Genomic DNA, 25979 nt, shown 5'->3' with positions numbered 1-25979 from the left:
CTTTCTGCCACTTAATTCTAGTTTCCTCCAGAATGTGCTATCTGATATATGTTGGTCTCCCCACAAAAACACCCATTACAATGCACGTCTGGGAGCAACAAGCCCATAGGTTTGTTCACTTCTTAATATTTATCTCTGTCTAACAACAGGAAACTGCATTCCTATGTGCCCATGTATCTCTTCCCATCCTGGGTTGGTCCCAAAAATTAACCCTGTCTGCTATTAACTTACTGGTGCTTGACGCAAAATAGATAAAACATCACTTAAAACATAGCAATGCTTTTTAGAATCATAAGATCTTCAAGGGCGTGTGAGCAGCTTCTCCACTCCTTTCCACGACCATCAATGCTCTCCACCTGGAGCTGTCCCTACTCTGTACAGCCTGTGCTTCATTTTCACCTCTGGTCACTTGTCGCCGCTATCTTTGCATTATATTGTATCCAGTCACTTATATTCCTGCAATGGCATTAGATTTATACACAGGGCATCTTCTGGATGTTTCTCCTTGTGTCACGGTGCTTAAAGTCTGCTGCACAGTACACCTTCAGTGTGGGCAGTTTTTGACTCCATGCGTTCTTTCCTGAATTTTAGATTATTGTATTCCTGAGAAATTTCTGCTATGCTTTTCCCCTTAGTTTCAGGAACAACCAAATATATAAGAGTTCCTGAAATTATGATAACTGACATAAAGAGAAGGAAACAGTAATGCTGAAGAGTCTCCTGAAAAACATAATTCAAAAAATATGATGAGTGATTAGAAAGATGTTAGTAGAAGATAATGATCAGTGACATGTGAGTTATTAGGCTACAGACACATAGGATTTGTTGACTGAGGATTTTCTGCAATGATAATTCCATCTCGGTTGGGTACACCTTGACGCGGTTGGATGGCTTTTAGGTTTTTTATTAATCAAAAACAGTGCTTACTAAATACCCAATGTTATTTATATATGCTATAACATTTACTTACTTACAGCAGGATATTTGCTCATTTTGTTTCTATCCTAGGTTTTAATGGTCAGTGTGAACATGCTCCTATACTTTGCATGCATACCAACTTATACTCCGGCTCAATTTTCTTATTTTTTCTTTATGTTTTTGTACTCAGTAGAAACAATGGCGTAGCCTCCATTTCTTTGAGCTGGGCATTGCATTCATATAGCTTCCCATAGCTGGGTGTCCACAGTTGGGCCTCAGTCCTCTTCTGCCTTCATTTCACACTAGCTGAAGAGCCCGGCGCTGCCCAGGCAAAGTAACTAACTACGGTTAGTTATAACAAATTATAATGATTATATCTATATATATAAAGCTGAGTGTAGAGCCCCGCCCACTCCGCATAGCCACATTCACTATAATATCCCACATCATCCCATCAGCCAGAGCCACCGGACTACTACCCCTAATATCCCACATCATCCCATCAGCCAGAGCCACCGGACTACTACCCCTAATATCCCACATCATCCCATCAGCCAGAGCCACCGGACAACTACCACTAATATCCCACATCATCCCGTCAGCCAGAGCCACCGGACTACTACTCCTAATATCCCACATCATCCCGTCAGCCAGAGCCACCGGACTACTACCCCTAATATCCCACATCATCCCATCAGCCAGAGCCACCGGACAACTCCCACTAATATCCCACATCATCCCATCAGCCAGAGTCACCGGACAACTACCACTAATATCCCACATCATCCCATCAGCTAGAACCACCGGACTACTACCCCTAATATCCCACATCATCCCATCAGCCAGAGCCACCGGACTACTACCCCTAATATCCCACATCATCCCATCAGCCAGAGCCACCGGACAACTACCACTAATATCCCACATCATCCCATCAGCCAGAGCCACCAGACAACTACCACTAATATCCCACATCATCCCGTCAGCCAGAGCCACCGGACTACTACCCCAAATATCCCACATCATCCCATCAGTCAGAGCTACCGGACAACTACCACTAATATCCCACATCATCCCGTCAGCCAGAGCCACCGGACTACTACCCCTAATATCCCACATCGTCCCGTCACAGCCGCCGGGCTACTACCCTTAATATCCCACATCATCCCGTCAGCCAGAGCCACCGGACTACTACCCCTAATATCCCACATATCATCCCATCAGCCAGAGCCACCAGACTACTACCCCTAATATCCCCCATTATCCCGTCAGCCAGAGCCACCAGAAAACTACCCCTAATATCCCACATCATCCCGTCAGCCAGAGCCCCCGGACTACTCCCCCTAAAATCCCACATCATCCCGTCAGCCAGAGCCACCGGACTACTACCCCTAATATCTCGCATCATGCCATCAGCCTGGGGTCAGAACCAGAGCGCTGAGTGGAACGGTCCTAACTTCCATACCGGGGATCCCTTTAAGAGAGGCCTGGCGTCAGAACCAGAGCGCTGAGTGGATTTGCCCTGACTTCCATACCAATGATCCCTTTAATAGAAGCCTGGGATGAGAATCAGAGCGCTGAGGGATTTACCCTAACTTCCATACCGGAGATTCCTTTAACCCCTTTCTGACATCAGACGTGCTATCCCATCCATGGGACCCGGGCCCCTATGCCCATGGACGGGATAGTATGTCTAGCGCGATCAGCGGCGCCCACTTGGTGAGCGCCGCTGATAACGGCCGGGTGTCAGCTGATCACAGCTGACACCCGGCACTATGTGTCAGGGATGGTCACGGACCGCCCCCGACACGTTAACCCCTTGCACACTGCGATCAAACACGATCGCGGTGTACCGAGGGTTAAAGGGAAGCATCGGCAGGGAGGGGGCTCCCTCCGTGCTTCCATGAGCCCCCCACAGCAGCGCAATGTGCAGCGCTGCTGCGGGGGGTCTTTCCCTGCAGGTCCCCGGATCCAAGATGGCGACGGGGACCTTCGGGGGCCTGCAGGGAGCTGGCTTCCTCAGTGCCTGCAAAGCGCAGGCAAGGAGGAAACCTGCACACTGCCTGTGACAGATTGCTGATCTGTCACAGTAATCTGTGATGTGACAGATCATCGATCTGTCACAGGACAGTGAAGTCCCCCCTGGGACAACCTAATAAAGTTAAAGAAAAAAAAAAAGTGTAAAAATAATTTTTAAAAAATCGCTAAATAAATAAAAAAAAAAAAATATTCCCTAATAAATTCATTTTTTGAAATAAAAAACAAACAAACAATAAAAGTACACATATTTGGTATCGCCGCGTCCGTACTGACCTGCCCTATAAAACTATCCCATTAGTTAACCCCTTTAGAGAACCCCTTAAAAAATAAAAATAGAAAACGATGCAAAAAATAATGATTTATTATCATACCGCTGAACAAAAAGTGCAATAACGCGCGATCAAAAAGACGCATATAAATATCCATGGTACCACTGAAAACGTCAGCTTGTCCTGCAAAAAACGAGCCACCATACAGCATTATCAGCGAAAAAATAAAAAAGTTATAGCTCGCAGAATAAAGTGATGCAAAAATAATTGTTTTTTATATAAAATTGTTTTCATTGCCTAAAAGCGCCAAAACATAAAAAAAGACATAATTGAGGTATCGCTGTAACCGTACTGCCCCGAAGAATAAAACCGCTTTATCAAATTTACCGCACGCTGAACGGTGTAAACGCACCCCCCAAAAGAAATTCATGAAACGCTGGTTTTTGTTCATTCTGCTTCCTAAAAATTGGAATAAAAAGCGATCAAAACATGTCACGTGCCCGAACATGATACCAATAAAAACGTCAACTCGTCCCGCAAAAAATAAGACCTCACATGACTCAGTGAGTCAAAATACGGAAAAATTATAGCTCTCAATATGTGGTGATGCAAAAACTATTTATACAATAAAAAGCGTCTTAGCGTGTGACAGCTGCCAAAAATAAAAACCGCCATAAATAGTAAATCAAACCCCCCCGTTATCACCCCCTTAGTTAAGGAAAAATAATAAAATTAAAAAAATGTATTTATTTCCATTTTCCCATTAGGGTTAAGGCTAGGGCTAGAGTTAAGGCTAGGGTTAGGGCTAGGGTTAGGGCTGAGAATAGGGTTAGGGGTGTGTTGGGGTTAGGGTTGGAGTTAGAATTGGGGGGTTTCCACTGTTTGGGCACATCAGGTGCTCTCCAAACGCAACATGGCGTCTGATCTCAATTCCAGCCAATTCTGCGTTGAAAAAGTCTAATGGTGCTCCTTCCCTTCCAAGCTCTGCCATGCGCCCAAATAGTGTTTTACCCCCACATATGGGGTATCAGCCTACTCAGAACAAATTGCAAAACAACTTTTGGGGTCCTATTTCTCCTGTTGCCCTTAGGAAAATAAAAAATTGGGGGCAAAAATATCATTTTTGTTGGAAAAAAATATGATTTTTTTATTTTCACGCCCGGGCGTTATAAACTTCTGTGAAGCCCTTGGGGGTTCAAAGTGCTCACCACACACCTAGATAAGTTCCTTAGGGGGTCTAGTTTCCAAAATGGTGTCATTTGTGGGGGGTTTCCACTGTTTAGGTACATCAGGGGCTCTCTAAAAGCAACATGACACCGGCAGACCATTCCATCAAAGTCTGCATTCCAAAACGTCACTACTTCCCTTCCGAGTCCCGACGTGTGCCCATACAGTAGTTTTCTCCCACATATGGGGTATCAGTGTACTGAGGACAATTTGGAAAACAACTTTTGGGGTCCATTTTCTCCTGGTACCCTTAGGAAAATAAAAAATTGGGGGCAAAAATATAATTTTTGTGGGAAAAAATATTTTTTTATTTTCATGCCCGGGCGTTATAAACTTCTGTGAAGCCCTTGGGGGTTCATAATGCTCACCACACATCTAGATAAGTTCCTCAGGGGGTCTAGTTTCCAAAATGGTGTCATTTGTGGGGGGTTTCCACTGTTTAGGTACATCAGGGGCTCTCCAAAGGCAACATGACACCAGCAGAGCATTCCATCAAAGTTTGCATTCCAAAACGTCACTACTTCCCTTCCGAGCCCCGACATGGGCCCATACAGTAGTTTTCTCCCACATATGGGGTATCAGGGTACTCAGGACAAATTGGACAACAACTTTTGGGGTCCATTTTCTCCTGGTACCCTTGGGAAAATAAAAAAATTGGGGACTAAATGATCATGTTTGCGGAAAAAATACGATTTTTTTATTTTCACGCCCGGGCGTTATAAACTTCTGTGAAGCACTGGGGGAGTTCAAAGTGCTCACCACACACCTAGATAAGTTCCCTAGGGGGTCTAGTTTCCAAAATGGTGTCAATTGTGGGGGGTTTCTACTGTTTAGGTACATTAGGTGTTTAGGTACATTAGGGGCTCTCCAAAGGCAACATGACACCCGCAGAGCATTCCATCAAAGTTGGCATTCCAAAACGTCACTACTTCCCTTCCGAACCCCGACATGGGCCCATACAGTAGTTTTCTCCCACATATGGGGTATCAGGGTACTCAGGACAAATTGGACAACAACTTTTGGGGTACATTTCTCCTGGTACCCTTGGGAAAATAAAAAAAATGGGGACTAAATGATTATGTTTGTGGAAAAAATACGATTTTTTTTATTTTCATGCCCGGGCGTTATAAACTTCTGTGGAGCACTGGGGGAGTTCAAAGTGCTCACCACACATCTAGATAAGTTCCTTAGGGGGTCTAGTTTCCAAAATGCAGTCACTTGTGGGGGGATTCCACTGTTTAGGTACATCAGGGGCTTTCCAAACGCGACATGGTGTCCAATCTCAATTCCAGCCAAAAAAGTCAAATGGCGCTGCTTCCCTTCCGAGCTCTGCCATGCGCCCAAATAGTGGTTTACACCTACATATGGGGTATCAGCGTACTCAGGACAAATTGCACAATAACTTTTAGGGTCCTGTTACCCTTGGGAAATTAAGAATTGAGGGTGAAAAGATCATTTTTGTGGAAAAAATATGATTTTATAATTGTACTGCTGTACGTTATAAACTTCTGTGAAGCCCTTGGGGGTTCAAAGTTCTCACCAAACATCTAGATAAGTTCCTTGGGGGGTCTAGTTTCCAAAATGGTGTCATTTGTGGGGGGTTTCCACTGTTTTGGTACATCAGGGGCTTTCCAAACGTGACATGGTGTCCAATCTCAATTCCAGCCAAAAAAGTCAAATGGCGCTGCTTCCCTTCCGAGCTCTGCCATGCGCCCAAATAGTCGTTTACACCCACATATGGGGTATCAGCATACTCAGGACAAATTGCACAATAACTTTTAGGGTCCTGATACCCTTGGGAAAATAAAAATTGGGGGTGAAAAGATCATTTTTTGTGGAAAAAATATGATTTTTTAATTGTACCGCTGTACGTTATAAACTTCTGTGAAGCCTTTGGGAGTTCAAAGTTCTCACCACATATCTAGATAAGTTCCATGGGGGGTCTAGTTTCCAAAATGGGGTAACTTGTGAGGGGTTTCCACTGTTTAGGTACATCAGGGGCTCTCCAAACGTGACATGGCGTCCGATCAGAATTCCAGCCAATTTTGCATTGAAAAAGTCAAACGGCGCTCCTTCCCTTCTGAGCTCTGCCATGTGCCGAAACAGTGGTCCCCCCCACATATCAGGTATCAGCATACTCAGTACAAATTGCACAATAACTTTTCAGTCCAATTTCTCCTTTTACCCTTGGTAAAATAAAAAAAATTGAACCTGAAATATTTTTTTTGTGAAAAAAAGTTAAATGTTCATTTTTTTTTTAAATATTCAAAAAATTCCTGTGAAGCACCTGAAGGGTTAATAAACTTCTTAAATGTGGTTTTGAGCACCTTGAGGGGTGCAGTTTTTAGAATGGTGTCACTTTTGGGTATTTTCTATCATATAGACCCCTCAAAGTGGCTTCAAATGTGATGTGGTCCGTAAAAATAAAATGGTGTTGTAGAAATGAGAAATCGCTGGTCAATTTTTAACCCTTATAACTTCCTAACAAAAAAAAATTTGGGTTCCAAAATTGTGCTGATGTAAAGTAAACATGTGGGAAATGTTACTTATTAAGTTTTTTGTGTGCTGTATCTCTGTAATTTAAGGGCATAAAATTCAAAGTTGGAAAATAGCGAAATTTTCAAAATTTTCGCCAAATTTCCATTTTTTCACAAATAAACGCAAGTTATATGAACGAAATTTTACCACTAACATGAAGTACAATATGTCACGAGAAAACAATGTCAGAATCACCAGGATCCATGGAAGCGTTTCAGAGTTATTACCTCATAAAGGGACAGTGGTCAGAATTGTAAAAATTGGCCCGGTCATGAACGTGCAAACCACTCTTGGGGGTAAAGGGGTTAAGAGAGGCCTGAGATCAGTACCAAAGCGCAGAGTGGATTTGCCCTAACTTCCATGCAGGAGATCCCTTTAAGAAAGGCCTGGGGTCAGTACCAAAGCGCAGAGCTGACCCTGGGTCAGAACCACAGAGCTGAGTGGAACGGTCCTAACTTCCATACCAGGCATCCCTTTAAGAGAGGCCTGGGGTCAAAACCAAAGCCCTGGATGGATTTGATCTGACTTCCATACCAATGATCCCTTTAAGAGGGAAGATGTGCCTATGGGATGGAGGATGTGTGATCTGGATATGGGCAGGGGGGGGATTCATTTCTGTCATGTGCTCTCTGCTCCTTTCAGGGGGGAAGACAATGGCTGGGAGCTTATGTTCCCGAAGATGCTAGATTTCTCCCACCATGTCAGTGTCTGCTGAGATGTTGTCAAGTGGAAAAACTTGCTCATAGCAACCAATCACAGCTCAGCTACTTTTAACCAGCTCTGGTGAAATGAGAGATGCTTAGTGATTGGTTGCAAGGAAAACTGTTGGTCATAGCAACCAATCACAGCTCAGCTTCTTTTGAACAGCTCTGGTGAAATGAAAAATGCTTCGTTATTGGTTGGTGATACACACATACATACCGTATTTTTCGGACCATAAGACGCAGTTTTTCCCCCCAAAATCAGGAGGAAAATGGGGGGTGCATGTTATGGTTGCAACGTACCTGTAGATGCGGTGAATCCGGGACCTCCGGAGGTGAAGCGGGGCCTTCTGCGATACAGCAGTAGCCGCCGGCGGTGAAATGGGACCTCCAGCCATGGAGCAGGAGCCGCCAGCGGTGAAGCAGGGCCGCCGGCGGGGTAGCGGTAGCTGCCAGCGGTGAAATGGGACCTCCGTCAGTGGAGCAGGAGCCGCCATCGGTGAAGCGGGGCCGCCGGTGGGGTAGCAGTAGCCGCCGGCGGTGAAATGGGACCTCCGGCAGTGGAGCAGGAGCCGCCATCGGTGAAGCAGGGCCGCCGGCGGGGTAACGGTGAAATGGCGGGGCTTAAGAGGTGGAGAGGGGAGCCGCTGGCGGGGGAGCGGGAGCCGCCGGCGGTGAGGCGGGGGCTCCGGCAGTGGAGGAGGAGCCGCCGGAGGTGGAGGAGCCGCCGCCGGCGGTGGTGCGGGAACCGCCAGCATTGAAGCGGGCCTCCGGCAGTCACATGGGGGGGGGCTCCGGCCATGGCGTTGGGGGGCTCCGGCAGTGGCGTGGGGGGCTCCAGAGGTGGAGTGGGAGCCGCCAGCAGTAAGGCGGCATTGCGTGAGCCGCCGGTGGCTAAGTGAACGATGTCTGCACTGCAGTTACGCTAGACAGGATGTAGGGGGTTCTCCAAGCCGGTCACATGCTGCAGTGACGTCATACAGACTACAGAGGCCGGGTTAGCATAGAACTGCCTCTGTAGTACTGTCAGTGTCACAGCGGCTTGTGATCTGGATGGGAGAACGTTACTTCCTGTCTAGCGTACATTTGGACTATACGGTAAAAAGTTAAAAAAAAAAAAAACACTATCACTTCTGTGGTGAACTATAACTCCCACGTGCTGCAGGGCATGTTGGGAGTTGTAGTTCTCCCAAGCACATGACATAACAAATATGGCACCTTATGGCTCATACTCACTTGCAAGAGACTCGCACAATTCTCATGCGAGTCCCTCTCATGAGAACTGGGATTGCCGCCGGCACTGGGACCGGAGCATGGGGCTGCATAGAAATACAAGTGCCGGCTGCAGTCCCCGGTTTTCATGCGAGTGACTCGTACGAGAATCGTGTGAGTCTCTCGCAAGTGAGTATGAGCCCTTATAGGTGACATATGGTAACTTCTGATACAGACTGTCCATGGTCACATACCGGCAGCGCTTTGGACGCAGCACATGCCCGCTCCGTCCAAAGCACTGCCCCCTTTTGTACACACGGTGATTCCACATGTGTTCATTGAACACATGCGGAATCACCGCATCCTATACATTGGGTGGTGTGTCTCCGCAAGATATGGTAAATACGGTAGACATGCTGCAGTCTATAAAGACGTGCTGCATGTCCGGTTACGCAGGGAAGCCGGAGGCATCCCTGTACGCATAGTGGAGATGGGATTTCATAAGATCCCCTCCACTATGCTGTAACATCTGGACGCTGCAGGTTGGATGCTGCGGATTTACCGTACTGACCGTGGAAACATACTGTACCCTAAGTGTAGCAATAAGCTGTATGAGTTTAACCAATTTTTTTTCTCTGAAATGCCACAGCATTTCAGAGAAAAATAAAGTGGCTAAAGTCATACAGCCCATTGTTACGCTAATACAGTACACACTGCCTATGCATTGGACAGCCCGTACTTTAAAAGCCACCTGGAGACTATTCAGACACGTGGGTCCCTGGCGGCTTCTCCCCATCCGCTCCCATTGAGTGACAATTTTCTTTCTGCATGCGTGTACAGGAAGAGACCTGTCAGTGATGGGCAGCAGGAGGGGAAAATCCATAGTACAGTACAGTGTGTTTTTCTCTGAAACGCTGTAGTACGGTATTTCAGAGTGAAACATACCGTACCAGCCAGTGTCTGATACATGCTGTCCGAGGATTACGTTAGCATATATCAGCTGTCAGGTTCCTTTTTAGGCCGGGATCACACTACCGTATGTGATGCGAGAAACTTGCACGATTCTCTCACATCTACACTCAGCACTGCCGCTGGCACTCGGACCGAAACTGCGGCTGCATGTACGGTATTTCTATGCAGCTCCGGTCCTGAGTGCCGGCGGCAGCGCCGGGTGTTGATGCAAGAGACTCGTGCGAGTTTCTCACATCACACACTGTGGTGTGATCCCAGCCTTAGTGTTTACGGTACCATACTTCGGCATTGGGAGGTGAGCAGCATTCATACGTGGATAGATGCATGATTTGGTTCGCTTTGACGGTAGGAGATCAGCACTACTCACTTCCCAATCCAGAAGCAAACGGTGCCAGACCCATCAAAAAATACAAGATTTCACAAATCTGTGCACACTTTTTTTTTTCATCATGCCACATAAAGTGGTTGAAAGATCATAAGTACGGTACCGTATGAAAAATTGGTACCAATGAAAATTCCAGCTTGTTTCGTTAAAAAACTCCCACGTACGGTAAACAGAAAAATTACAGTACCGCAGAGTTTGTGGTTACAGTACGGTAATTACGGTACCGGTATTACCATAATTTTAATATGCATTGCCTATGGTATCGTATATTGGACTTTCCTATTCCACAGTACCGTACTTTACAGACATTATCATCACTGTCCCCATTGGGGCTCACAATATCTCTATCTGTATGTGTTTGGAGTGTGGGAGGAAAGCGGAGAACCCGGAGGAAACCCACACAAACACTGGGAGAACATACAAACTCCTTGCAGATGTTCTCCTTGGTGGGGTGTTGTTCCATACAACAGTGTAGCACAACCTGTGGCCCTCCAGCAGCAGATCCCTCACCATAACAGTGTCAGCAGCTGGACAAAGTACTGTACCGTACTGATACCTTAATTTTGTATTTTCTTGCAGAAAGATACCGTACTATCGTGTACCATACTCTCCTGGAAAGATGTCAAAGCAGAAAAGGATTTCATATAAAATTCCTTTTAAACTGGAGGTAGCGAAGTACGCCAAAGAACATGGCAACAGAGCAGCGGAGAGACACTTCGGGCCACCTCCAATTGAAAAAATGATACGGGAATGGAGGAAACAGGAGGAACAGCTGCAAAAAAAGGACAAAGACAAAAAATGTCTTCGTGGGCATGCTGCAAAGTGGCCACATTTAGAAGTGGATGTGAAAGATTGGATCATACGTCACAGGAACAATGGATATTCTGTATCTACAAAAATGATCATTTATGAAGCTAAACGTCTTGCTGCAGAGAAAGGCATTGCGGACTTCACAGGATCACCATCATGGTGCTATAGATTTATGAAGAGATGTGGCCTTGCTATGCGCACAAAAACTAGGATTGCACAAAAAATGCCTATAGAATACGAGAACAAGATTTTGTCTTTTCACAAATTTGTACTGGAAGCAAGAAAGAAAAATGGATATGAAATGACTCAGATTGGAATCACAGATGAAGTCCCGTTGACCTTCGATGTTCCATCAAACAAAACTGTCGATGTGAAAGGTGCCAAAACTATAGCCGTGAAGACCTCAGGGTATGAGAAAACCCATTATACAGTAGTGTTGTCCTGCTGTGCAGATGGCACCACACTGCCACCACTGCTGATTTTCAAGAGAAAAACCATGCCAAAAGAGGCAATCCCAAGAGGAGTCATTGTTCATATTCATGAAAAGGGATGGATGGACGAAAATGGCATGAAGATATGGATAGAAAAAGTGTGGTCCAAACGTCCTGGAGGGCTTTTGATAAAACCTGCTCTATTAGTGCTTGACAAGTTCAGGGCACACATAACTGAAGCCACAAAAAGGAGATTTAAAGAAGAGAAAACCCATCTTGCCATAATTCCTGGGGGCTTACCAGTCAGTTGCAACCTTTGGACGTTTCCATCAATAAGCCATTTAAAGTTTTCATGAGAGAAGAGTGGAATAAATGGATGGCTGCTGGAAATCATGACCTGACGCCAACTGGACGAATGAAGAGGCCCACTATCACCTAAGTTTGTGAATGGGTGAAAACCTCATGGCAGTCAGTTAAAGATGAAATCATTGTGAAATCCTTAAAAAAATGTGATGTGATGGCTCTGAAGATGATATCCTCTATGAACAGAGTGAAGACAGTGATACTAGTGATTCTGAGGAACCGAGCTTCCTAAATGAGGACAGTAGTGACGAGGAGTTCTTGGGGTTCCCTGATGACTGAGGAGTTTCCGTACTTAAATCAATAATGGTTGTTAATGCTACTGCTGAGTTCTGCTTACATTTGCATTGGTGAAATATTATGTTATTTATGTTATTAAATATTTTACCCCAATATTTGCTTCAAAACCTTTTTTTTTCCTGTTTTCAACCTCTAAAACCTAGGTGCGTCTTATGGTCCGGTGCGTCTAATCGTCCGAAAAATACGGTACATTCAGTTTTATGTATATAGATTGAGGTCATTTTTCACACAACAAGGTCTTAAAATTAGAGACAATATAGGACCATCCCGATTTGTACGCACATTGACGCGTTAGGGGTGACTTTTACATTTTTTTTTAAAGAAAAACAGTGTATACTAAGTACCCTATATTATTTATATGTACTATTATGTTTTATTTACAGCAGGGTATTTGTTCATTTTGTTTCTATCTTCGGTTTTATTTCTTTAATGGCCAGTGTGAACATGCTCCTATACATTGCATGCATACCAACTTATCCCCTGGCTCAATTTTCTCATTTTTTCTTTAGGTTTTTATACTCAGTACAAACAAGGGCATGGCCTTCCCTTTCTTTGACCTGGGCATTGCATTTATATAGCTTCCCATGGCCCTCGGTCCTGCTCTGCCCTTATTTACATTGAGGCAATTTTTGACACATGGTAATGTTTTAATATTAATTTAATATAGGACCTTTCCTTCTCCACCCTATATTAACGTGTTTTAATTTTCTCACCCTGGGTTTTGTATCTTCCTGCAAATTTTCCTCTCTTCTTGTTGGCAATGTTTGCGGCCTCCCCTCTTGTTCCTCGGGAGGTGCAAGGAACCTCTCAATGGCATTTTAGTGAGCTAGGTTTGATGTGTTGTTTTTGAATTGTTCTGCTTGGATCTTTCTAGTCTGTACAATGATCAGTTGGGTGTGGGCACGGAATCTTCCTGTAGTAGGTCTTCCCCTTTTTTGTTACCCGTGAGGGGGTGTGTGTTGAATTCATCTATTATATAAAGCTCAATGTGGGTGTGTATGTACAGTATGTATGTGTGTGTGTATGTCCGGGATTAGCATCCGCACCGTCGTAGCTACCGCCACAAAATTTTGCACAGTCACACATCTGGACCCCGAGAGCATCATAGGCTATGTTGTGAGGCGAAATTTTAACCCCGCGCGTTCCAATTCACCAAACAATTTTGCCCCTATCTACATAATGGGGAAAAAGTGAAAGGAAAAGTGTTGGAGGCAAATTGACAGCTGCCAGATGTGAACAAGGGGGACTTAAAGAATGAGAGCGATGGCGCCAAACAGTATATACCGTACAGTTGTTAAGGTGGGGCCCTGACATGGGATACTCACCACACACGGGGATATGAACACACACACAAAATGCGCCACACACTACCAGATGCTTGAACACATATACCACCCTCAGCACACATATCACCACACATACACCAACCTCACCACATAAAAGTCGAAACACAAAAGTCGCCACTCAAAACTCGCCACGCTGTCCCAGAGCTGTTTAAAAGTTGAAAAATGAGCTGTGATTGGTTGCTATCAGCACCAGTTTTCTATGTAGCCAGTTGTGGTAACTGAGGCCTATTATTCTTATTTCTATGGTGTTATCGTCCTTCTGTAAAACTGGAAATAACACAATTTATTACCGTGCCAACACAGACCACCCTCTGACACAGACTGCAGGGGGAGCCGAGTATCACACAGGATAGGATTAGATACACAGCTCAGCAGTCAGTATCACACAGGAGAGGATTAGACACATGGCTCAGCAGGAAGTATCACACAGGATAGGATTAGATACACAGCTCAGCAGTCAGTATCACACAGGATAGGATTAGATACGCAGCTCAGCACACAGTATCACACAGAATAGTATTAGATACATGGCTCAGCAGACAGTATCACACAGAATAGGATTAGATACACGGCTCAGCAGTCAGTATCACACAGGATAGGATTACATACACGGCTCAGCAGTCAGTATCACACAGGATAGGATTAGATACACAGCTCAGCAGTCAGTATCACACAGGAGAGGATTAGACACATGGCTCAGCAGGCAGTATCACACAGGATAGGATTAAGTACACAACTCAGCAGTCAGTATCACACAGGATAGGATTAAATACACAGCTCAGCAGTCAGTATCACACAGGATAGGAATAGATACACGGCTCAGCAGACAGCATCACACAGGAGAGGAATAGATAAGCAGTTCAGCAGTCAGTATCACACAGGATAGGATTAGAAACGCAGCTCAGCACACAGTATCACACAGAATAGTATTAGATACACGGCTCAGCACACAGTATCACACAGAATAGTATTAGATACATGGCTCAGCAGTCAGTATCACACAGAATAGGAATAGATGCACGGTTTTTATGTGGAATATGATAATTATAATTTGTTATAACTAACCACAGTTGGTTACTTTGCCCAGGCAACGCCGGGCTCTTCAGCTAGTCTAATATATAAAGCTCAATGTGTGTGTATGTATGTATGTATGTCCGGGATTGGCATCCGCTCCGTCGCAGCTACAGCCATAAAATTTGGCACAGTCACACGTCTGGACCCTGAGAGCATCATAGGCTATGTTGTGAGGTGAAATTTTAACCCCGCGCATTCCAATTCACCACACAATTTTGCCCCTATCTACATAATGGGCAAAAAGTGAAAGGAAAAGTGTTGGAGGCAAATTGACAGCTGCCAGATGTGAACAAGGGGGAGTTAAAGAATGAGAGCGATGGCGCCAAACAGTATATACCATACAGTTGCTAAGGTGGGGCCCTGACATGGGATACTCACCACACACGGGGATATGAACACACACAAAATGCACCACACACTATCACGTGCTTGAACACATATACCACCCTCAGCACACATTTCACCACACATACACCAACCTCACCACATAAAAGTCCAAACACAAAAGTCGCCACTCAAAACTCACCACGCTGTCCCAGAGCTGTTTAAAAGATGAGAAATGAGCTGTGATTGGTTGCTATCAGCAACAGTTTTCTTTGTAGACAGTTGTGGTAACTGAGGCCTATTATTTTTATCATTTCTATGGTGTCATCGTCCTTCTGTAAAGCTGGAAATAACACAATTTATTACCGTGCCAACACAGACCACCCTCTGACACAGACTGCAGGGGGAGCCCAGTATCACACAGAATAGGATTAGATACACGGCTCAGCAGTCAGTATCACACAAGATAGGATTAGATACACAGCTCAGCAGTCAGTATCACACAGGAGAGGATTAGACACATGGCTCAGCAGGCAGTATCACACAGGATAGGATTAGATACACGGTTCAGCAGACTATCACACAGGATAGGATTAGATACACAGCTGAGCAGATTGTATCACACAGGATAGGATTAGATACACAGCTCAGTAGTCAGTATCACACAGGATAGGATTAGATACACAGCTCAGCAGTCAGTATCACACAGGATAGGAATAGATACACGACTCAGCAGGCAGTATCACACAGGATAGGATTAGATACACAGCTCAGCAGTCACTATCACACAGGATAGGATTAGATACATAGCTCAGCAGACAGTATCTCACAGGAGAGGATTAGACACATGGCTCAGCAGTCAGTATCACACAGGATAGGATTAGATACACAGCTGAGCAGACTGTATCACACAGGATAGGATTAGATACACAGCTCAGCAGTCAGTATCACACAGGATAGGAATAGATACACGGCTCAGCACACAGTATCACACAGAATAGTCTTAGATACACGGCTCAGCAGTCAGTATCACACAGGATAGGATTAAATGCATGGTTTGTATGTGCAATATAATCATTATAATTTGTTATAACTAACCACAGTTGGTTACTATGCCCAGGCAACGCCGGACTCTTCAGCTAGTTATTAATAAGGGATGACCATGTATGTTTTTATAGGATGTAGAACGCTACAAGAATCCATACATCTGAGTAACATGTAGGTGGGGGTCCAGGTCCAAATTTGGCATTGGGGCCCATTGGATTCTAGTTATGCCACTGTCAGTCAGTCCTGCCAAGATCGGCGGGCTTATTCAACATTAATATAATGTCTATAGGCAATTTAAGTCTATTTTGCAAATGATTGTTAACAATTGATACTAAACAGGATTATATCTTAATTACCCAGATGTGTTGTGAGTTCATTTTCCCCTCCATCACTGAGGCCTGGTGAACTCCCTATTCTAGTGAAGGAAGGTAGTGAGCCTGATTATCAGGCACCTGGGACTGATGAAGACGATTGGCTGAGTGGAGTCACTGACTGGATTTAAGGCAGCCGTTTTTGGGCCCCGTCTTTGCTCAGCCTGTCTTTCTGTCTGTGTAAGTACTTTCATCTTGCTTCACCGTCATTATATGTGGGGGCTGCCTATTGCTTTGGGGTCTGCTCTGGGGCAGTTAGATTTCCCCTTTCCTTCTTTAGGCCTATGTATCTCTCCGGCTGTGATCGAGGGGTCTAGGTCATCGTAGGAACCCCCCACGGCTACTGCTACTTGTGTTGATAGGTTCAGGGGTCTGCAATCTGATAGTTGCCAACTTCTCTGGTTTTCTGGACTTAGCTAGCATTTCTGTTTTTGCCTCCTACGGTGACTCAATCATAACAGAATCACCCGCCAAACCGCAGATCCTTGGGTACTCAATAGCAGGAAAGAATTGTGTTTAAAAAAAAAAAAAAAAAAAAAAAAAAAGGTGTGTATATTCTTTCCTCTATATCTCTGAGGCCGTAGGGGGAATTTTTTTTTCTCTCAATGGTGATAAAGCAAGTGTCTGATCGTGTGGAGCAGCTCGCTGCTGAAGTGCGGGGAATTTCCGCCTATCTTGCTCGTTCACATGCTGTTGAACCAAAGATCCCCACACCTGATGTATTTTTTGGGGATCGATCTAAATTTTTGAGTTTCAAAAATAATTGTAAATTATTTTTTGCTTTGAAGCCTAACTCGTCAGGGAGCCCCACGCAGCAGGTTAAAATTGTCATCTCTTTGCTGCGCGGCGATCCCCAGGATTGGGCGTTTTCTTTGAAACCAGATGACCCTATTCTGACTAATGTGAACGCATTTTTTCAAGCCTTGGGGTTGCTGTACGACGAACCTAATGCTATTGATCAGGCTGAAAAGACCCTGTTAGCAATGAACCAGGGTCGAGAATCTGCAGAGTTGTACTGTCAAAAGTTCCGAAAGTGGGCGGTCCTTACTACCTGGAATGATAGTGCCTTGGCTGCTCTCTTTCGGAAGGGTTTGTCAGAAGCCGTAAAAGATACTATGGTGGGATTTCCTGTTCCCTCTGGTCTGTACGATTCTATGTCTTTAGCCATTCAGGTGGATCGGCGTTTACGTGAACGCAGGATTACACGAGAGGTGTTGCCACCGGTTGAACAGACGTCTGAACCTATGCAATGTGATAGAGTTTTGTCTAAGGCGCAACGTCAGGAATTCAGAAGGCGTAATGGGCTGTGTTTTTTCTGTGGAGATGCCTCACATATTATTTCTGTTTGTCCTAAACGTGAGAAACGCTTCGCACACACGTTTTCTGTTGGTGGGGTTCAGCCTAAGTTTCTTTTGGCGATTACTCTGATCTGTTCCCTGTCCACATTTTCCGCCAAGGCTTTTGTGGATTCGGGAGCAGCGCTAAACCTAATGGACTTGGATTTTGCTAAACGTTGTGGATTTCCGTTGACACCTCTGCAGACGCCTATCCCTTTGAGGGGGATTGATGCTACCCCTCTGGCTAAAAATAAACCTCAGTTTTGGACCCAGTTGGTCATGCGGGTCGCCCCAGACCACCAAGAAAATTGCAGATTTTTGGTGTTGCATGGTCTGCATGATGCCGTTGTTCTGGGGTTTCCCTGGTTGCAGATTCATAATCCAGTTTTGGATTGGAAGTCTGTGTCTGTGGTAAGTTGGGGTTGCCGGCGTACCTTTAGTGAGGCTCCGGTTTTTTCCACCTCTCCTCAGTCGCATGAGGTTCCTGACTATTTGGCGGACTTCTATGATGTATTTAGTGAGAATGAGTCGGCGTCCTTGCCTCCTCATAGGAGTTATGACTGTGCAATTGAGCTGAACCCGGGGTGTAAATTTCCCAAGGGTCGGCTCTTCAATTTATCTGTACCCGAGCACGAGGCTATGCGGTCCTATATTAAGGAGGCGTTGGAGAATGGTCATATTAGACCATCCTCTTCACCCTTAGGTGCCGTTTTTTTTTGTGGCCAAGAAGGATGGTTCTTTGAGGCCTTGTATTGATTATCGTGCCCTCAATAAAATTACTATTAAATATCAGTATCCGTTACCCCTGATTTCGGATCTATTCTCTAGAGTCAGAGGTGCTTGCTGGTTTACCAAGCTGGACCTCAGGGGGGCGTATAATCTTATCCGCATTAAGCAGGGGGATGAATGGAAGACGGCGTTTAATACTCCGGAGGGACATTTTGAGTACCTGGTGATGCCTTTTGGGCTCACTAATGCCCCTTCTGTCTTCCAGTGCTTCATGAACGATATTTTCCGAGACTTTGTCGATAAATTTTTGATTATCTATCTGGACGATATTTTGATCTTCTCCAAGGATTGGGATGCTCATGTGGAACATATTCGGACTGTGTTCCGGATCTTGAGAGAGAATTCTCTGTATGTCAAAGGATCAAAATGCCTTTTTGGAGTACAGAGGATTTCTTTTTTGGGATTTATTTTGTCTCCGTCAACTATTGAAATGGACCCGGCCAAGGTACAGGCCATTTATGATTGGGTTCAGCCCACTTCTTTGAAGGCCCTCCAGAAGTTTTTGGGTTTTGCTAAATTTTATCTGAAATTTATAGCAAAATTTTCTAGTATTGCCAAACCATTGACTGATCTGACCAGGAAGGGTGCGGATGTGTTGAATTGGTCTCCGGAGGCGGTTGCTTCCTTTCAGGAGCTGAAGCGTAGATTTACCTCCGCCCCGGTTCTGCGGCAACCTGATGTCTCACTCCCGTTTCAGGTAGAGGTGGATGCTTCTGAGATTGGTGCAGGAGCAGTGTTGTCCCAAAAGGATCCGGTAACATCTAAAATGAATCCCTGTGCTTTCTTTTCCCGAAAGTTCTCTTCATCTGAACGTAACTATGATGTGGGGAATCGGGAACTGTTGGCCATGAAATGGGCATTTGAGGAGTGGAGACATTGGTTGGAGGGAGCCAAACACCAAGTTGTGGTCCTCACTGACCACAAAAATTTGATTTACCTAGAGTCGTCTAAACGCTTGAACCCTAGACAGGCTAGGTGGGCCTTGTTTTTTACACGTTTTGATTTTGTGGTCTCTTTTCTTCCTGGAACTAAGAATGTCAAGGCAGACGCCCTCTCTAGGAGTTTCTTTGCTGATTCTCCTGTGGTGACCAAGCCTGCTACCATCTTAGGCGAAGGGGTAGTTCTTTCTGCCATCTCGCCCGATTTGAGACTTGCTCTGCAAGAGTTCCAGGAGGACAAACCTGAGTGTTGCCCCAGTGGAAAGTTGTATGTTCCTGACCAGTGGAAGAAGAGAGTGATGTCTGAAGTTCATTGCTCTGCATTGGCTGGTCATCCAGGTATTTTTGGTACTAGAGATCTGGTGAGTCGCTCTTTTTGGTGGCCCACCTTGTCTCATGATGTCAGGAATTTTGTGCAGTCCTGTGGGACTTGCTCCCGGTCTAAATCTTGTTCTCGCTCTAGTGGGTTGTTGATGCCTTTGCCGGTCCCCAGGAGGCCATGGACCCATATTTCAATGGATTTCATCTCTGATATGCCGGTCTCTCAAAGAATGACTGTTATTTGGGTGATTTGTGATAGGTTCTCTAAGATGGTTCATCTTGTACCACTCCCTAAGTTGCCATCTTCCTCTGAGTTGGTGCCCCTGTTTTTGCAACAGGTGGTTCGCTTGCACGGGATTCCTGAGAACATTGTATCTGACAGAGGAGTTCAATTTGTGTCTAAATTTTGGAGGACGTTCTGTTCAAAGTTGGGAATTCAGTTGTCCTTCTCCTCTGCTTTTCACCCTCAGACCAATGGGCAGACAGAGAGAACAAACCAGACCTTGGAGTCGTATTTGAGATGTTTTATTTCCGCTGATCAGGATGATTGGGTTTCATTTTTGCCCTTGGCCGAATTTGCTTTAAATAATAGAGCTAGTTCTGCCACTTTGATGTCACCTTTATTTTGTAACTTTGGGTTTCATCCTCGATTTTCTTCAGGGCAGGTGGAGCCCTCAGCCTGCCCAGGTGTTGACACTGTGGTGGAGAGAATGCACCAGATCTGGGACCAAGTGGTGGATAAGTTATCTCTCTCCCAGGAAAAGGCCCAGCGGTTTTCCAATCGACATAGGACCATTGGTCCCCAGTTTAAGATTGGTGATATGGTGTGGTTATCATCAAAAAATATCGCTATGAAGGTGGCTTCTCCTAAGTTTAAGCCTAGATTTATTGGACCTTACAAGATTTTGGAGATTATTAATCCGGTCTCTTTTCGTTTGGCTCTTCCTGTCACATTTAAGATCCATAATGTGTTCCATAAGTCCTTGTTGAAGAGGTTTGTTGAGCCAGTTATACCTGAGGTGGCACCTCCGGACCCTGTATTGGTTGAAGGTAACTTGGAATATGAGGTAGAGAAAATTCTGGATTCCCGTCTGGCTAGACGGAGACTCCAGTATTTGGTTAAGTGGAAGGGTTATGGTCAGGAGGATGATTCCTGGGTCTCTGCCTCTGATATTCATGCCAAAAGATTGGTGCGTGCCTTTCATCGGGCTCACCCTGATCGCCCTGGTGGTGTTGTTGAGGGTTCGGTGATCCCTCCTCAAGGGGGGGGTACTGTTGTGAGTTCATTTTCCCCTCCGTCACTGAGGCCTGGTGAACTCCCTATTCTAGTGAAGGAAAGTAGTGAGCCTGAATATCAGGCACCTGGGACTGATGAAGACGATTGGCTGAGTGGAGTCACTGACTGGATTTAAGGCAGCCTATGCCCTTTCTGCCCTGCGGGTGATTTCTCTGTGGACTCTTGGACACCAGTCTGATTCCTGCTCTCCTAAAGCTAAGTTTTCTGTTTTGCCTTTTTGCATTTAAGATTTGTTTTTGTTTTTCTTGCTTTTTGGATTCTGCCACTCCCTGCTGGAGTGTGCAGTGTTCCGTTAGCTCTGTCTTCTGAAAGGACCTGAGTGCTGGTTTAGTTTTTGAAGCTTAGTTTCTTCAGGGCCATTTTTATATCAGCTTGTTGGCTCTTGTCTCTGATAGGGTTTTGGCAGATTGCAGACAGCAGCCTTCCTATCCGTTCCTATCTAGGTAGTTTTTGGGCCCCGTCTTTACTCAGCCTGTCTTTCTGTCTGTGTAAGTGCTTTCATCTTGCTTCACCGTCATTATATGTGGGGGGCTGCCTATTGCTTTGGGGTCTGCTCTGGGGCAGTTAGATTTCTCCTTTCCTTCTTTAAGCCTATGTATCTCTCCGGCTGTGATCGAGGGGTCTAGGTCATCGTAGGAACCCCCCACGGCTACTGCTAGTTGTGTTGATAGGTTCAGGGGTCTGCAATCTGATAGTTGCCAACTTCTCTGGTTTTCTGGACTTAGCTAGCATTTCTGTTTTTGCCTCCTATGGTGACTCAATCATAACACAGATGGCTATTTTTAGCAAATCAAGAAGAATAGTCTGTAATCTATACTTTTGCTTGTGTAAGCCTGTAATATAGACTTGTAAGCTAATATTTCATGTTACCTAATAGTGTGCCTTTATCTTTGAAGACTAGGGATGATTGCCGATATGCTAATTATGCATTGTGTTATGGAGTCAGTTGACCCCGAAAGCAGAGAGAAAAACTATGCAAATAGATTAATAATCAAGTAATGCTACGTGATCTCATCACCATTCTTCCCCTTTTTTGTGATGCTGTACTGAAGGACACTTGTTAAATCTAAAAATGTTACATGCCTCTGTATAAAGAGACTCAGAGACAGAGAGACGGAGAGAGACAGACAAAGATTCTGCCAAGACATATACATCCAAAGGTCCAGAGACAAGACAGCTGCCAATATCATGGCACCATCACGAGGGACATGGATCTATCATTCTACAGGAAACAACCACGGGTTTCAGCCCTGGTTGGAAGAATACAGATTTGCTCCATTGACTCCATTCACTGAACCATGGATATGTTTGGAGAAAGCCAGGACTGGGACCCGCTGGTCGCCTGGCTCCATGGAGATGTTTGGAGAAGCCAGGTTGTGACTCTCAGGTCAACTAGCCTTGTACCTTGTATGGACTCAATTGACTGTCATCTCCCTACGCTTGTTGTTACCTCCTCTCTGTGTGCGTACCACAGGTGGTGTAGCGACCCCGGAAGATCTGAAGTAACAGCTGCTATTATCCCGGCGAGTCAGCGGAAGGATGAGACTCTGTAATGTATACCATCTTGGTTACTGTGCTGGGACTGTTCTATGTGTTATCTGCCTGATTTGTGTTTCAATAAAGCATTGCCACACTATTTTACCCTCACCCTGTGTTGTCCGAGTAGTGTTACGCCCACGTTAAAGGGAGAGCAGGCGTTAGGCGGGACGATCACTGCCATGTGGTTCCAGCTAGTGGACCTGGGGTGCTCGCCGACCCCCTGTGTCTCCACACTAATTATGTTTAATTTAATTTTATTATAGAAGTTTCAACTTACCACAATATATGGGAAAATCATGCCCAGGATGTAGAGCCCCACCCAACTGAAAACTCCTGAAATGACAAATGCAGGAACGCGAGGGGCCTGTGCAAAGATTTCAACACATGTAGATATTGTGGCGCCAGCTGTAGATGACAGTAGTCACTGTTACAAACCACAAGAACATGAGCTGTACAATATCACACTGCAGCAAGTAAAAACAATATCCAAACACTTACCTGGCCCAGCTCCATACAGAAAAATGAAGGTAAATGTGAGGCCAACACTGCAATATGGCATCCAGAAGTACTTTTCCTAAAATACGAGAATAAAGAGCGTTTTCACCCAACACTATTCTGTAATGGAAAACGTTTGATTAGTTGCTAGGTGTACGTGTAAGGCGGCCAGGGTAGTAGTCATGGCAACTAGCTGTATTGTTCCCACACCCTGGCGCCCCACAGATGAAATGTAATGTCTCTTGCTGTGTGTACAGTGTGCGCAGCAAAACACTTAGGCCAGAGTCACACTACTGTAGAATATGGACGAGTGCTATGCGAAAAAAAAATCGCATAGCACTCGGACCAATGTTAATCTATAAGGCAGCTCCCACCATCCGTTTTTTTTCTCGCCCGTATTATACGTGCGAGAGAAATCGCAGCATGCTGCGATTTGCACCGTATTACGGCCGAGACTCGCCAATGCAAGTCTATGGGTGTGAGAAAAAAATGGATTACACACGGACCATGTGTGTGACTTTACTAGAAATACACACCGGTGTCCTTTAGAAAAGCCGGCAATTCAGTGCGCTATACCGTAAAATTACACTGACAGGTTAAAATAGAACAGAGAGTATACATGTACACACATAATCTATATATATATATATATATATATATATATATATCATTGACACACATATACACTGCTCAAAAAAACTAAAGTGAACACTTAAACAACAGAATATAACTCCAAGTAAATCAAACTTCTGTGAAATCAAACTGTCCACTTAGGAAGCAACACTGTTTGACAATCAGTTTCACATGCTGTTATGCAAATGGAATAGACAACAGATGGAAATTATTGGCAATTATCAAGACACCCTCAATAAAGGAGTGGTTCTGCAGGTGGGGACCATAGACCACATTTCAGTACCAATGCTTTCTGGCTGATGTTTTGAATACTTTTGAATGTTGGTTGTGCTTTCACACTAGTGGTAGCATGAGACAGACTCTACAACTCACACAAGTGACTTAGGTAGTGCAGCTCATCCAGGATGGCACATCAATTCGAGCTGTGGCAAGCTTTGCTGTGTCTGTCAGCGTAGTGTCCAGAGGCTGGAGGTGTTACCAGGAGACAGGCCAGTACATCAGGAGACGTGGAGGGGGCCATAGGAGGGTAAAAATCCAGCAGCACGTCTGCTACCTCAGCCTTTGTGCAAGGAGGAACAGAAGGAGCACTGCCAGAGCCCTGCAAAATGACCTCCAGCAGGCCACAAATGTGCATGTGTCTGCTCAAATGGTTAGAAACCGACTCCATGAGGATGGACTGAGGGCCCGACGTCCACAGATGGGGGTTCACAGCACAACACCCTGCGGCCCTCCAAAGAAATGTCACCCCACACCATTACTGACCCACTGCCAAACCGGACATGCTGAAGGATGTTGCAGGCAGCAGATCGCTCTCCACGGCATCTCCAGACTCTGTCACATCAGTCACAAGTGCTCAGTGTGAACCTGCTTTCATCTGTGAAGAGCACAGGGCGCCAGTGGCGAATTTGCCAATCCTGGTGTTCTGTGGCAAATGCCAAGCGTCCTGCATGGCCTGGCTGTAAACCACTGCAGAATGAATGACAAGCTGCCTGCGCAGCCTTCCTGCCTGACTGGACATGAACTCATGTACATTTTTCCACGCTGACGAGTTCACCGCGGGTCAGGCAGGGAGTCTGCGCAACCTCAGTGACATCAGCGGTTGTCACTGAGGCTGCTCAGATGTTGAAGTCACAGGAACGCGGGATGTCGCCACGGACAGGAGGCAGATCAAGAGTTAACAGGTATTAACAGCAAATATACTCCATGCAGGGAGTAGCAGGGCACGGAGGAGTGGTAATAGGACAAAGGATGGGAGAGGGAGTTTGGACGGGGTAGAACTAGGAGTATGACAGGGTTGATAAGGGATGAACGAGAGTTTAGTAAGAAAGAGTTTCAACTTATCGGAATATAGTCTTCAGACGTGAGAAGGTTCAGGGTTCCAATGGTGGCACCGACAACAGCGGCACGTGACGTCTCGGTAAGGTCTGTAACAGGCAGGGATCCACCGATGGCACCGACAGTAGTGGCACGTGACGTCTTGGTGAGGTGTGTAACAGGTGGGGATCCAACGGAATGGGACTTCACTCCGTGGTGTACACAAGTCCTTCGTAGTCAGACTCTGGCCTAGCCATCTGTCTTTCTCTCTGTGTCGCACACTCAGTGCTGTCTCTGCCTTCAACAGCGGTCAGGTCCTAGCGTGGAGGGTAGCAGGGAGCTGACAGTCGGCCGTCCACAAATGGTGGACCAGAATGTAGGGGTCTGTCAAGTATGCAGTCACTCTTGAGCAGAGCGGGTATGGAACTCACTGTCTCTTAGTGTAGTGTACGGCACCTGGCTTAGCTCCGCACGCTCTGCTCTGCTGTCACGACTCTGCACGGCTCTTCACTGCTGGCATGGCTCTGCTGGCACAGCTAATCTCTCCAGCACTCCATCTCCTATCCTGGACAGCAGCGGCATGGCCTGTCACAGGGCCAGTACTCTCTGGTGGGGGAAGCAGCGTGTGCTTTTCCTTCTTGTCCCCCTGTCCCTGCACGTTCTTTTTAGGCTCTCCCTGCGCCCTCCTGTCAGCAGGAAGCTCCGTCTCTCTCCTCCTTCGCCTTGTAGCAGGGGAAGGTCCACCTTTCATAGGCTTCCCCCCGGAAACAGGATGCAGCCCTTTTAGTTCCGGACCCGGCATGCAGGTACCCACGGTCCGGTCAACCTCCTTACACAGACTCCCCGCCTGACCCGCGGTGAACTCGTCAGTGTGGTAAAAAGTACAAAAACTTTCCCACACTACTTAGTTCATGTCCTGTCAGGCGGGGAGGCTGTGCAGGCAGCTTGTCATTCATTCCGCAGTGGTTTACAGCCAGGCTGGTAGCATTAG

General features: G+C 45.7%; 1 protein-coding gene across 1 annotated transcript in view; it reads right to left on the bottom strand.

The window, feature by feature from the left end:
- Positions 1 to 207: 207 nt before the first annotated feature.
- LOC141069530 (solute carrier family 2, facilitated glucose transporter member 9-like) overlaps positions 208 to 25979 on the bottom strand; it is a 73732-nt gene continuing 47960 nt past the window's right edge. Inside the window, exons 10-12 of the mRNA XM_073559170.1 lie at positions 23045 to 23120; positions 22824 to 22951; positions 208 to 720 (exon numbers count right to left, since the gene is read on the bottom strand). Of these exons, the coding sequence (XP_073415271.1) occupies positions 520 to 720; positions 22824 to 22951; positions 23045 to 23120 (405 nt within the window). The 3' untranslated portion in view covers positions 208 to 519. The remainder of the gene's footprint in view (positions 721 to 22823; positions 22952 to 23044; positions 23121 to 25979) is intronic.

Source organism: Dendrobates tinctorius, unplaced genomic scaffold (assembly GCF_039654945.1).
Source record: "Dendrobates tinctorius isolate UK_male_01 unplaced genomic scaffold, ASM3965494v1 ptg000265l, whole genome shotgun sequence".
Lineage (NCBI taxonomy): Eukaryota > Metazoa > Chordata > Amphibia > Anura > Dendrobatidae > Dendrobates > Dendrobates tinctorius.
The sequence above is the reverse complement of the archived record's forward strand: the minus strand, read 5'-3'. Positions and strand labels throughout refer to the sequence as shown.